The sequence below is a fragment of the Aplidium turbinatum genome, chromosome 3 (assembly GCF_918807975.1).
Source record: "Aplidium turbinatum chromosome 3, kaAplTurb1.1, whole genome shotgun sequence".
In the NCBI taxonomy this organism is placed as follows: Eukaryota; Metazoa; Chordata; class Ascidiacea; order Aplousobranchia; family Polyclinidae; genus Aplidium; species Aplidium turbinatum.
The window spans coordinates 739,877-754,621 of record NC_137474.1 but is presented as its reverse complement, the minus strand read 5'-3'; the positions used below and the strand labels follow the sequence as shown (position 1 = coordinate 754,621).

At 39.6% G+C, this 14,745-nt stretch overlaps 1 protein-coding gene across 1 annotated transcript; it reads right to left on the bottom strand.

Annotated features, from left to right (window-relative positions):
- Positions 1-2,746: 2,746 nt before the first annotated feature.
- Positions 2,747-14,421, bottom strand: LOC145766435 (uncharacterized). Its single transcript, XM_082578145.1, has 14 exons — positions 13,978-14,421; positions 10,306-10,481; positions 9,882-10,029; positions 9,111-9,341; positions 8,861-9,001; positions 8,277-8,522; positions 7,737-7,930; positions 7,127-7,287; positions 6,732-6,861; positions 6,342-6,451; positions 5,147-5,177; positions 4,664-4,795; positions 3,858-4,014; positions 2,747-3,195 (listed from the first exon to the last, which is right to left on the bottom strand). Exons 1-14 carry the CDS (start codon positions 14,033-14,035, stop codon positions 3,017-3,019), a joined length of 2,094 nt encoding a protein of 697 aa, XP_082434271.1. The 5' UTR covers positions 14,036-14,421; the 3' UTR covers positions 2,747-3,016.
- Positions 14,422-14,745: the final 324 nt, after the last annotated feature.

The following is a 14,745-nucleotide window of genomic DNA, read 5'->3' as shown; positions in this document are numbered from 1 at the left end:
GCCTAAGGCTAGTTATGCTATAGGCTACTAAATACGGTACATTAATGAGAACACAAACCTACAGTATTCATATATATGGAAGTACTCTGCATAAAAAAAAAATCAAACATCAGATTTCAACATCAAAACATCAGACATCAGACAGTTTGCTCAAAACATCAGATCTGATGTTAAAACATCAGATGTGGTAACGCTGCTCTGCTCACAACAACAAGGCCAAGTCATAAATTTTTCAGAACCAGGGTTGCCAAACTAAAATTGCAAAAAAATGCCAAATGCACCTAAAAAAACTGCCAAATCAAGGAAAAAATACCAAACGTTATTTTAAGCAAGTCGATCAATAAAAAAATGTGTGATTGTTAAATAATATTGATGAACGTTTTTTTTGATGCAAAAATAATATGTAGCCCATGTAGAAAGAGCAATCCACCTGACCTAGGCTACAGAAGGGTGAATGTTGTGTATTGATACTCACTACAAATTGAGTGCTAACCATATCAATATTGCCTCTGCGACATCTAGGCGAGCCCAACTGGGCGAGACCATGTGGGCGACGACCTACGTGGGCGACGGTAGCAAAACGAACAAATGATCGCTGGATACAAACCGCCAGCGAAACGAAGAAAATACAAAGAAGCCAATAGGTACTACATTATGCGCCTCGTTGATCGATTTATTGGCAATGGACAGGAATCGCCACAGACTATATGGGACTTCTTAAGAGACATAAGTCATAATTTTAACTTGGGCACTTAAAATAGGCCTAATATCATTTACTGCAGTAATAGCTACTGATGTGCGTGTGGTTAGTAGCCTAGAACAAGCTGTGCTCTGCTACTGAACGTCAACTGATATTTTTTGTAACTTGAGTCTGAATGATTAACTTGCGGAGTCCTGAAAAAATATGACTTCTAGAAAATTAAGCTAAAGACACAATCTTATAATTCATTTTAGAGTTTTTGAGGATGGCGAGTTCAATGGTGTTACCAGAGTCACTATATACACTATATACATGTATATAGTGGCTCTGCTTTTACTGCACATTGTGTAAGATATTTTCTCTACACTACCTAGCCTATAAGTTCGTTGAAGTTCACGAGTTTACGAATGGCGATAAGCTTATGTTGATTAATGCCCTTTTTGGCGGCATAGCAGCTTTTTCCTGACGATTAATCAACTGCAATTGATTAACTGGAAATTTTTTTGGTTTGAAACAATATATTATAGAAAAACACTTCGTTTTGGGAAATATTTTGGTGATTTTACACGTTTTCTGAAACATTATTCCAACATTATCGCAACATGGCGGTTCCCAGCTTTTGTGACGTAACAATTTACTGAAGTTATAGGCCTACCCCCTTGGGATTAATTACTTTATTGCGTACAGGAACAACATTCCATGATTTCATCGAAAATATTGTTTTTCGATTTGTTGCTTTTTTATTGTAACTTGGGAATTTTAAAACACGTAAAAAATTATCTGAAATAAGCGCGCTTGTGCCTGAAATATTATCAGACAGTTTGTAGCCAAATTTGGGGCAAGAGTTCTGTTCATTTGTGAGTTTGGTTTGTGACAGCGTTTTGTCTGCCAATTCGGACTAATAAGTCGAGATTTGTAGAATTCGGATAAGCAGCTTGAAAGAGATTGCTTCATGTGAGTACAAATTTATTGCTAATTAGTAAATTTGGTTTTTGCTTTGTGTTAAACGTCTGACATAATCTATCCGCTTTGTACACGCTGGGTCTACTTGGGAAAAGGCTTACTTAATGACAAAATTTTATTGCGCATGATCTACGTATTTTCGTCGTATCGTAACGCGTTAATTTCATTTGTTATAGCTGAATTGTAACCAGAGCTTTGGAGCAAGCGTAGCCTAAATATCAAGTTGCTCCAGGCCTCCAGCTATAGCTCCTGAGCTCTCTTTTATCATATATTAGTTCCAGCTCCTGCTCCGGAGCTTATTGATACCACTGCTCCGGCTCCAGGCTCCAAAAAGTGCTTCATTAAAATAATACGACATATCAATTCGACGACATATCAACTGTTGCTAAAAAATGGCACAACTTTATGAAACTTAAGGTGCTTTCATCAAACATATTCGTTAATTCGACGTCTGATTACGCAAATAATTTCTTAATTTTGTGAAGGGTTGCTGTTAAATTATGTGAATTCAGCCAATAGTAGTAGCATCTTATGAAATACATCGGAGCCAGAGTTATTTTTCAAACATCTGGCTCCAACTCCTGCTCCGACTCCACTTGAATTTCCATGTTGAACAAACCATATTGACTGTTACATCATAGAGGCAGGTTATGTGCGTTTGAAATATGGCAATCAGTTTCGTCATTTTGTAGATTGTCGATGAGAAAGCTGGTCAGATATATTAAACAGTTACTACGGTACTAGCTAGACGAAATTTCCGTACTTTATACAGAAATCTGTTTTGTGGTGACAAGTGGTTTTGTGCGTAGTGCGTACGTGTTGGGCTATTTCTTGTAACATCCCGTGTAGCTGTCCTGTGTCCTGAAATACAATTCGTGAAAAGAATTTTTCAGAAGAGTGTTTTTACGGTCATCGCATACAGACGAAGGATTTGGAAATTTTATCTTTCAACTTTTTCACGGGCACGGAGATATGTGGTTTTCCGCTGCGACCACCTAATAGCCTACCCTAAAGGCTTTACTCAACCTGATTGCCTGCAAAAAAAATAATGAAATCTTGGCTTTTGAATGAAATAATGTTGCTGAAAACAGAAAATTTTCACCCAACAGATCTCTGCAATATATTTTTCGAAAAAATCTGAGGGTTATTTAGGATACTCTTTGCTGACATGATTTTCAAGCACAGTTAATTTTTCGTATCCTACTCAATTTCGGTTCAACAATCACTGCTATTGTGGTAAGTTGATATTAAAGTTTAGCAAACGATCAGAAAGACTTCTATCAGCCAAATTAAAAATAAAACAAGCATCATTCGTCATGAATTCCATTTCATCTGTTTCTTTTCGGAGTCTTCTCATCCTGATGGTGATGGCGAAACCGATTGTGCCTTTTGATTTGCTAGTAGAGCAGCAATAGGGATTTCTCTGCTTCGTCTGTAGGTGACTGCGACGAACATGCAGCAGGCCAGGCAAACCACCAACATCATGCCTGACGTCAGCATAGTCATAGTGACCCCTTGTGGTACCGGACATGCTGCGACAAAAATTTAAACTGCATTAACTTTGTATAGTTAACTTGCTCTGTTTGTAAAATGTTCATAGTCTTGTTGGTTGTGAACTTATGATAAACTAGCTTATATGTTTTCCAATAATTTTACAATAAAAAGATAGCCTAGCGTAATAATAATGTATTTGAAGAAACAGTTAGCCTATCACACTATATGAAAAATTAATTGCTTAGAATCGACAGGTTTATACCGTAGTTCGATTCTTAATTGTTCTGTGGAAGTATCATTATCAGCTCATCATCATTGGTCTTTATTGCTCACTGATCTGTGTGTTCATTGGGCAGTGGACACGTGTCATTGCAACAAACTTATGGTTCTCTTTCGTATGAGAAGTTCTTTTTATTGATTAGTTTAATCGGGGTCAGAGGTCTGGGCTTTCCTAGAGAAGCCACTTGATGGTAGCGTCCTTCAGTATTTATAGACCAGACAAACTGTCCTTGGTGAAGGTAAAGTCGGGCAGTGGTAGAGTATGTACTTGTAGCTTGCGGTTTGTTCTTCTGCACCACAGTTGCACGCTTCAGATGCTGACAGGCCCCATTTGTGTATCAAACTCATGGTGAAAAACTTGACAGAAAGACCGGTGGATTTTTCATAATTTCTTAAGTTGCCAGTTGAAACATCTACTTACATTTCTGCATTCGAAAAGGACCGAGCGATAGGATCTCGTCATTTTTCAACGGTTCCTTTGTCCCTCTCTTCTGACGCCTGTCGCTTGAGAAGTGGAAGTTCACGGTGCTGTTGCTGGCAACACTGTAACTATTGAGATTCTCCCCATTCCTGCAAACCTGGACAAATGTTTAGTGACAACATTCCAGCTTTGAACTGAATGGAATTATTCAAAACTCTCGCCCAAGGTGAGCTGCTCATACAAGCCTTGCCGAACTGCAAATCAAAAGCAATGAATGGAGGCCGATGAAATTTCATGGTCAAAGCTGTGTGCGTGTGTGATCCGACTTCGTGCGTGTGTTGTCAAGCTGTGTGTGTGATCCGACTGTGTGCGTGTGTGATATGACCGTGTACGCATGTGATCCAACTAAGTGTGTGTGTGATCCAACTGTGTGCATGTGTGATCCAACTGTGTGTGTGTGTGGTGCGACTGAGTGTGTGCGTGTATAATCCTTGATTAGATATGATAAAGTTGAACCTTTTGAACCAATAGACAGCCGTGTTTGTGTTCGAAGAAACTACAAGGTCAAGTGGCGCTAGTTCGACTCACGGGATGTGCGCTTGAGCAACGCATTTCAGCTTCAGGACTGCTTTCCATTCAGCGGCACCAAGTGGATAGAATATTTCATAGGCCGCAACACTTCAACAAGCGGAAACTTTGCTCAGGATTGAGCTCTCAAAGATGTTTTGTCAGTTTAAATATAAAAATTCAAAACCAACAAAGCAACACTTTTCACTTGTTTCATTTTTGCTAATCGACTTGCTTACCGGCTCACAACTGTGTCCAGGCATTGGAAAGCAAATGAACATGCAGCAGTGGAGGTATGTACGGCTGTAGTCGACGTATGCAAACACTTGGCTTTCAAACTTCGCCATCTGACTTTTACCGGAATCCGTGATCTGAACATCACAAACGATTCTTCAGCAAGTTTTAGCAAACCCACATTTTCCTTTTTCTTGCTAACTGCGTTATGTTGTATTATCATCTAATACAGTATTGCAATTTCTCTCAAACAAGTAATACTTGTTTGAGAGAAAGAATTCTGCCAAAAACATTGCAGTTTCCACCACCCATTCGCAGTCCACGAGGATTCCGTCTTGCAGAAAAACATGGTTTTGAGTTTTTAAAACTACGGATTACTGAATGCCACTTTAATATCAAGAAGATATCGTCTAATCTGGAACAGTATTGCAATGTTGTTGCGAGAAACACATTGACTCAGCAAGGAGACAAGAAAGCCAAGAACTCACCAACACATTCCCAGAATCATCGATAGGGCATCTGAAATATTAAATCCATCAGTTGGAAGCTACCGGCCATTTTGTTGTGAAACTGTAACTTCAAGCTAGTTTTACATTCTTTAAACAAAAGAAATATAAAAACTCCAGCTACGCCATGAATTTTCACCATTTTGCACATATTTAATGCCAATTTAATGCCATTCCATGATGAGTTGAATAACTCGCAAACATGAAACATACGGATAATAATCCACTTCCCAAGCTCGCCAATCAATCAAAATCACAAAATTTGTGCTTGATGAAAGTCAGTTATCCAGAAACTACAATCATTGGCCATCAGGATTCAAACTTCATGATTTTACTCGCTCGGTTGGAGAGATGCTTTTGCATTATTTTTATCCATTCTTTTCTGACCAATACCATAGGGTTGGTTTGGTTTTTGAATCTTTATCCTCGGACTGACAAAGCTTTGGTAGGTTATTCCTGGTAGTTTCGCATACTTGTAGAGGCTATAGATAGCGCATAATAATGTAACATACCAGATGGAGGAGGCAGCGAAAGACAATGCAGTCTTCGTGTTATCTGCTTCCTTTTAGCATGACATTAAGTTCCTTGTCAAAACGCTGCTGCACATGCTTGGGGCTCGACCTTGTAACCTGACTGTCGGTGCGCAACTATGCTTCCGTCCGTTGAGTTTAAATTATCCATTCAATCTCCATCTTCTCTTGCAGCATGGCCGAACAGTTTTAGGATTGATTGATTGAATCTTTATCCTCGGACTGGGAAAACTTCTTGCAGAGCTTAATCCTGGCAGTTTCGCATATTTGTAAAGGCTTTGAATCACTGACGCAGGTCCGGTCACCGAGATTGACAGAGTGAAGTTTCCGATTGTTGAAGTCATGTTGCCGGGGAATTATTTCATCCATTAGATGCCGCTGAATGGAGAGCAGTCCTTAACGGTTTGATTTTATTGTTGCTGCAATTGGGTGTAGCTTCGTTATAGTCGATTGGTCTTCTATTTTCATGTGGTCAAGTAGTCTTTTGTTGGTCATGCTTTTCATGATGTGATTTTGGAAAGTAGTGAGTTTTTTATTGTTGTGGAGGTCCAATTTACGCATTCTAGACTGTATAGCACGACTCGTAAAACGAGAATGTTGAAAAATTTTAAAGAATTTTTTAAAATTGCTTTAAAAACATCTCTCACCCATGGCGGATGAAGCTAAAGTTATCTTTGTGGTCCATGCGGGGTGTTGGGGTGATCCAGCATCTGTCCAGGACCAACTTCAAATGCTCGTCTGTCGTTCTGAGGTCAACCTGTGTAAAACAACTAAAATATCCCGCTTAACTGCTAGTGACCTCATTGTGACTTCATCAATGTGTTTCTTTTCACATGTTAAAAGTTGGAGCCAATGCGCCATTGGCTTTTGCCGCAGCACTTTCAATTTCACTTTATATAATTTTTGATGATTCTTGGTTCGTCTTTTCTTTTTTCCATTTGTTTTCCTTTCTATTAATAGTTTTTATAATAAATTTGTAGCAGCACTGCATTAAAAAATATTATTTAATGTAAATAAGGGAAAATTGAAGCACCCACCTTGACGTAGATTCTAGCTGAAGTGTCGTAGTTTGTGTTTGTTTCTATTTTTGAGTACGTGTTGTCGGTGAAGTGGTTCATTGTGGCAATGAACACTCCTAGGTTCGATGGAGCGGTAATGTTAGCAATGCTGTAAAAATATTAGTGAAGCAGACTGGATTCAAACCCAGAGACCTCAGTAACAACGATATCTTACCATCAGCATGTGGTGAATATGACGACGTATGGTAATCATGCTAAATTGCTTTTTATGGTCCACAAAAATTAAATTATTAACTACTGCATACAATGACCCAATCAATAGGAGATGATGAAACAAATAGTAAAAGCGGTATTTGAAGAGTAGTTTTGTCGTTTGACGTTAGAAATATCAACTAAAGTATTTTGAAACCTACTCTTGTAGAACTCCATAATTGAAAGTGAATCTGGAGGAATCGTTGAGAAACTTCTTGTAGCTGCAAGAGAACGTGTTGAGGTGGGCCCGTCCCACGTAGACCCTGTTACCCTGAAGGACGTTGGAAAGAGTGTTGGTGTAGGTCAGATGGGTTGAGTTGCTCTGGAATCAAATGTGGAAAACTTCCCTCTAACGTTGTGTCGTTTGATTGGAGCTATTTTGATATTGCACAACAAAACAAACCAATCAATCAATAACAGGGTGATCATCTATTGATTATCTGAAAATCTTTTGTCATAATGAAACGGTTTGTTTGCAAAGAGTGGTCCAAGCCGTGCCAATATCTATTGGCGTAACAACAAACTCCTTTCATAGTCCACTGATTGCAGAAGCTGATGTTCCTCAGGATCGTTATTTTATAATTGAAAAGGTGAAATTAAAATGTCGTTGTTTCAGTTCCAGAATTCTCGAGAAAGACACATTGCTCGCAAGACAATAGTGTATTGTTAAGAGTAAGATCAAAGGAAAATGGTTTATCAAATTGATGAGATCTCAAAGCAGCTTACGTTGATGCAAACAAACCTCCAGCAACCATTTTGGGAGTCACTCACCGTTCGAACAGTGGAGCAGGAAGAAAGAGTGGTGATGTTGAACACCCAAATATCTCTATGCACTTCATCAACAGTTCCTCTGCAGGAGTAGTCGTTGAAGTGGAGATCACTGAGAGCGATGTCTTTGTCGGTGAAATACTTAGCAACCATCCTCACTGAGATGGTCTCGGGGAGGCAGAGTACTGAGAAGGCCTCTGTAAAGATGAGGTGGTTGTATAGTTGCATCTGCAGTTCATATCTCATATTGAAGATTTGCATTAACTTTGATTAATCTTCACGTCCATCTTCAAGCACATAAATAAGTGACTTGTCAAGACACCACCACTTGCGTTGAATAAACGTCGAATCAACCTTCTTCCTGAGCACTGGTCATCATCTCGTTACTTAGCAACCCATCCACTACCCACAGATGGAATGGCTCTATCACGAGATGGCTATATAGTATATTACGGCATCACCGTTGGAGGCACTTTTGATACAGCCATGGGATGGCTCTATCAAAAGTGATAACGCAAAACAATTGATAACGCGGATGCTTACTGATGCAATGTATGCCATCGCCCGAGTATCCATTGTTGCATGCGCAGGTGTAGCTGCCAGGGAGGTTCTTGCATCCAGCGTTCTGTGCGCAATCGGGAGGGTTTGTGACGCATTCATTGATATCGATGCATTGGTTTCCGTTCCCGTTGAATCCAGGCTTGCATTCGCATCGGTAGCTCCCGATTGTGTTGTAACAATGCGCGTGTCTGTCGCAATTGTTTACTCCCTCGTGACATTCGTCGATGTCTGAAAGAAATAATTTTATGAGTTTAGCACTTTGGTGTAGTTTGTTAAGAATACAAAAGTAGCGCTAAAAGAAATTTCCTTGGGAAAAATTCTATGGTTTTGTTTTTCATGAAAGTTTGCAATTCGGACTTTTTGTTGATCTCGTTCCTGCATTATTGACATCACAATACATCATTTGTTTCTTTACATTCCGACAATGAAAATATATTGAGTTAATTCCATTGCACTGCAGAGTCGTATAACTTTATAGCGTGGGAAGGATGTTTGGAGTGTTCTCTACAATGCCAAACGTTTGAAAGATAAAGACAACAAGTCCAATCCATAAAGTTCCTTTGTACCTTCACAGTTGTGTCCGTCCCCTGTGTAGCCTTGATTGCAGACGCAAGTGTATCCCCCCTGGTAGTTTGTGCATTGGACGTTCGCATCGCAGATTGTTGTCTCCTCGCATTCATCGATGTCGACGCAAATTACTCCATCTCCTGGAGGCAAATACGATTGTTACTTCACAATTGCAAACGAACGACAAAATTATTTGATTATTTCATTAGAAAAACTTTTTTTTTAATTTTGTGTAAATGTTTAATTCACCTGTGTATCCAGGGTTGCAGTCACAACGGTATCGACCAATCAGATTCGTGCAAACCGCGTTGTCATGACAATTATGCGGGCTCGTGATGCTTTCGCACTCGTTTACTTCCTCACAATGGGTCCCGTTTCCTCTGTACCCCAATTTGCACCCACACCGGAAACTTCCCCGGATGTTAGTGCAGTCGGAGTTGGGTCCACAATTGTTAAGCCCCTCGGCGCACTCATCTATATCTGAAGGAAAATAAATATGTTGACAGCGACAAGCACACAGCGACAAGCAGATAGTATAGAGCCTGAAGGTGAGGCCAACACACAATTGCATAGCAGTGCTTGGAAAATACAATACATGTTGATGCAGACTGAGATTAAGGAGGATGTAATATATGCGGACGCAAGGTGAGATTAAGGAGGATGTAATATATGTGGATGCAGGTTGAGATTAAGGAGGATGCAATATATGTCGATGCAGATTGAGATTAAGGAGGATGCAATAGGCCTATATGTGAATGCAAGTTGAGATTAATGATTAAGGAGGATGCAATATATGTGGATGCAGGTTGAGATTAAGGAGTATGCAATATATATGGATGCAGTTTGAGATTAAGGCGGATGCAGTATATGTGGATGCAGGTTGAGATTAGGGAGGATTTGTGGATGCATGTTGAGATTAAGGAGGATACAATGTATGTGAAAGCAGGTTGAGATTAAGGAGGATGTAATATATGTGGATGCAGGTTGAGATTAAGGAGGATGCGATATTTGTGGATTCACCTTCTCTTGCATATGTTGCAATGAACCCTGTTCCTGCGATGCTGTCATCTGAATGAAGGACGATTCTTAAAGAAGTTGTGGTGGACCTTAGAGCCAGATTGGTCTTTCGACCCCTGTATTGTCCCATTGAAGCCGCTCCATCGTACACCTGCGCGAGACAAACCGTGATTGAAGCGGGTTGGCGCAAAACAATGTTTGTAATTGCAAAATCCTCGCTTTTTACATTGAACATCTACAAACGTTGCGTCATTGAAGAAGCGGTTTGTTGACTGTGGTACCGGTTTTCCTCCCAGCAAATAAATTTATTGATTCGGCGAGATTTAGTCAATCCTCGTATTCTCTTCTAAAACACTTCACAATCACAAGACAATTAAAGAACTAATAACAAAGCAATTAAATAAAACAAGCTAAAAATTAAGGTCACCTGTACGTAATCGCAACAGCTCTCGGTGAAGAAGGGGTCAAAGGTTATTTGAACCGCGTAACCGCGAGGGGCGTCAATTGTCCAAGCACAATTGAGATTGTTGGGATAATTGCCTGGATAGTTGGGTGAGGTGAAGGTTTCGCGGGACACAACAGCGGTGAGAGTACTTCCACATCCTGCAGTGAATTCACCGTTACAAGTTAAAAAATGTTTCTACTTCTTGGATGCCATGTTGAGTTTATGCCTCACAGCAACAAGCACAATATTCAACGCGTGTTCAAATAAAGCTGTTAAAATGGGTTAGGCATAGGGAAGGTTTCCTTGCAAATCAGCTGATTGCGTCATGTGACTCAGCACCGGATACTGCGAGCGTTCTTCTCGAAACTTTTTAATACAAAGTTATTTAAGATCGAATCGCCTGCGGCATGAGGTTTAGAGCTAGGGATGTAGTCATTTTGGTGGCGTGGGTTCGATTTCCACTCCTACCTTTACTGTTTTTTCTTCTGTATCTGAACTGAACTGCGTGCAAGAAGGATCTTAATGACTGCAATCAGATGGGATCATATGGAAAGTTGTCCTGCCTTTCTTAACCCTTCATCGCACTTAGGCAACTAATATCCCTTGCAGGCGAATATAGAAGAATCAAAAAGATGTGGAGGTTTGTAAAGTCATTAAGGCATGCAAAGAATATTAGTACGATGCTTATAACTTGAAAGGTAAAATCCTGATGGTGGGGTTCTTCGCGTGGGGGTTATTGACAATGTGGATTCATACGTCTCAGCGTAGGCTACTCGGAGAAACCAAGTAGGCTACCCTCCCTCGCATTGAATGGAATAAGACTGTAGTTAACAACAGCTTCATTGTCCTGAGACGTGACCGGGTTGTTATGAGAACGGCACACTGGAAACTATAGTACAATCTATTCTAAACGGAGGTTCGATTCCTACTCAAGTCGGACTCACTCACGTCCACAACTTCTAATAAGTTGGAAGTTTTCATTCCGCTCAAGACACATGCACCACTGATGATTCCGAACAAAGGTGAAACTCGAGCATGGCGCCTTCAATTTTCGTTTATCCTTTCGGCCTTTATGACTCTACAAATCCCACATCTCTTTCAGGGCCGGATTTATCTGATGGGGGACCCGGGGCACTTTTAGATCGGGCGGCCCATGTATAAACAAATTTTTCTCGCGAAAAACCACCTCCACGTCTACAGTAGCATTAATCCAGCACTGCACAGAATTTTGCAGAAACTTCAAAGGCTGAAAGAAAACAAAACTAACACAAAACCACATTTTTTCTACGTCAGGGGCCCTTCAAAAGGGGGCCCGGGGCACCTTCACCCTTTGCTTCCCCCTAAATCCGGGCCTGATCTCCTTAACTCTCTAGCAATTCGAACAACTGGCAAACAACGCTTCCCCGACGTTAAGTTAATAGAAATTAAACCGCTGTTTTTATTTACAGTATATTTTAAAAACCAGTCACTTTTCACGCAAGTACACCAGCTAGCCCAGTGGTTCCCAACCGGGGTGCGCGGCACCCTGGGGTGCCAATTGCAATGCTCGAGAGTGCAACGAGACATTGAGATATTGCAATGCTGCGGCCCATACTGTATTTTAATTTTAACCCGTTAAGTGCGTAATTTATTTATTTCTAACCGAGTTTCAGTCAGTTTCAGTGCGTATTAAGTTTCGCGTCTAGCAGTTATTCCCGGCTCCTTTCTGGAGAGTCACTTCGTGAGGAAGGCGCTGGCGGTAAGTACATAATCCGCGGTAAGCCTTTGTTTTCTCAACCAGGAAAAACAGCGTGAAAAAGCTTTGGACTCGTTGCTGTTTTTTCCATAAAAAGGTTTGAATCGCATCATTATTGCCAAAATGCCTTCCAATTAAATGCTAAAAATGCAGAGACTGCCAAAATGTAGGGCAAAAATGAAACTCTCTTAAAGGGATACTAAAGGAAAAACCTAACTTGGCGATTTTCCACGTTCTTTGTGATTAACATGCTACCATAAAACGATTTTCAATAAAATTTTGCCCCATTGCGGTCTGACCACCATTGCGCGCGTGCTTTTGTTAGAGCTTTCAAAACGAAATTGGCCTGAGCAGCGAACCGTGCGACTGTACAGTTACGTCACTAAATACTATAGCAATCAACTAATCGCGCAATAATTGTTACTGCGGGCGATTTGACTGTAGGCTATGTATGTATGGACATCAAAACAACACATTTCAACATCAAAACATCAGTTTGCTCAAAACATCAGATGTGGCAACGTGGCTTTTGTTATTGCTGTCTTTAGTGACGTATTCTCAAGCAGTGTTTGCACTTTTTGGTCATTTTGAAAAAAAATGAAAATAAATGTATTCTTGAAATTTCAGTTTACTCATTTTAATGCTTAATTCCCGTTTGAAATTTTCATTTAGTATGCCTTTAACTTCAACCGATAAAATGAAAGCACTGGGAGAACTGCAAATGTGGTCCTTTAAAGTGAAGAACGGAAACTTTGCTTTCACATTTCTCTGTAATGAAAAACAAAGAAGTTGTCTCATTAATAACTCAGCACCTAAAATCATCGGAAGAAAAAATTGAGAAATATTTTCCCAGCTTGTTCACGGAAAATTACGCATAGATAAGAAAATCTTTTTTACTGGACTCTCATATTGTTTTAAATCAGAATTAATTGACCTTCGTAACTATATAAATTTTAAGCTTATGCGCAAGCAGATGCCTCTCGACGAGTTCTGGATAAAAATTCAAAATGAAGTATCCTTGGGTTGGATAGAAAGCTACTGTGCTTTTGCTGAAGTTTTTCACGTCATACCTATGTGAGAGTGGATTTTCCGTATTAACGAACATAAAAACCAAAAAACGAGAACGACTGCTTATAGTCGAGAAAGAAATGCAGGTGGCTTCATCGAGATATTAAGGGACTTTGGGCAAGAAGTCAAGCTTAAAGGGGTATTAAAGGAAAAACCTGACTTGGCGATTTTCCACGTTCTTTGTGTTTAACATGCTACCATAAAACGATTTTCAATAAAATTTTGCCCCATTGCGGTCTGACCACCATTGTGCGCGTGCTTTTGTTAGAGCTTTCAAAACGAGATTGGCCTGAGCAACGAAGCGTGCGACTGTAAAGAACGTCATAAAGTCTACGTCATAAAGTCTAGCAATCAACCGATCACGCAATAATTGTTACTGCGGGCGATTTGACTGTAGGCTATGTATGTATTTACATCAAAACAGCACATTTTAACATCAAAACAGCAGACAGTTTGCTCAAAACATCAGATTGGTAACGTGGCTTTTGTTATTGCTGGACTTTATGACGTATTCTTGAGCTGTGTTTGCACGTTTTGGTCATTTTGAAAAAAATGAAAATAAATGAAACACTGGACTTTGGGCCTTGCCAGCGCCATTGAAAACAAATTTTTTTGGGTAATTGTTTTGAAATGTATTCTTGAATGTTCAGTTTACTCATTTTAATGCTTAATTCCGGTTTGAAATTTTCCTTTAGTATGCCTTTAAATTTCACACTGACTGTTGAATAAACACATTTATTTACGCGCGCTTTCCTGTAGGCTACAGCTCATTCTGGGAACCACTGAGCTAGCCTATACTGTCATAAGAATGCTACAAAATCAACTAAACGTCGTCACTTGATGTTTCTCACCTTGCGCATGCGCTGTTGTCACAAACCCACATATGAAAATGAGAAACAATACGCTCATGGTTACGTAATAAGCCTGTGACTGTGATGCAAACAAACGTTATATTCGTACATAAAATCCTTGGCTGTTCTTGACTATATACATCCCGGACAACAAAGTTTGTCATTTTCGCATTGATTTGACGTCTACAGACGTTGAATCAATGTAAAAATGACAAATTTTTCTGGGATAAAGCTTCGTGCTTACTTGCTTCATTATATTCACAGAGATAATTATTTTTATATAATTTCTTATTGTGTTTTTATTCGCCTCCTGGTCGTTGTAGTCTGCATAGTTTTGTTACAAAAGGAAACAAACCTTCAGATAATTTGGATCAAATACTTTTGTTATAGAATTAAGCTATTTTAAAAATCAAGGAATAAAAATCGTAAATATATTTTCATACTTCTTTTACAACAATTTACTCAGCCAAAGATTCTTATTTAAAAAAAAATTCAAGTTCCACATCGCGACGAATAGAAGAAGCCATTGTTGCAAACGCGAATCTCTTTCTGCTTGGTCTGAGGAAACGTCTGTTAACATTCCTGGTTTAATAGTGGGGAAGTGAAAGTTTTGAAATCAATAAAACGAAACTCCATCATTTCGTTTGTGCTGATCGCCTCAATTCAACACAACTATCTCTCCTTGAAAACATTTCATTTGTTTATTGCAAAGCATAACTTTTCATCAAAATCTAATGTTGAGTCGCTAATTTACTTTCAAAATCTTTA

What these genes read in the sequence shown, in the direction of transcription:
- LOC145766435 (XM_082578145.1), bottom strand. Translation starts at nt 14,035, where the DNA reads ATGAGCGTATTGTTTCTCATTTTCATATGTGGGTTTGTGACAACAGCG. An exon ending in TTTAGCTTCATCCGCCATGG is followed by an intron (nt 5,178 to 6,341) that starts GTGAGAGATGTT and finishes TTAATATTTCAG; the next exon opens with ATGCCCTATCGATGATTCTG. An exon ending in TCCTTTTCGAATGCAGAAAT is followed by an intron (nt 3,196 to 3,857) that starts GTAAGTAGATGT and finishes TTTTTGTCGCAG; the next exon opens with CATGTCCGGTACCACAAGGG.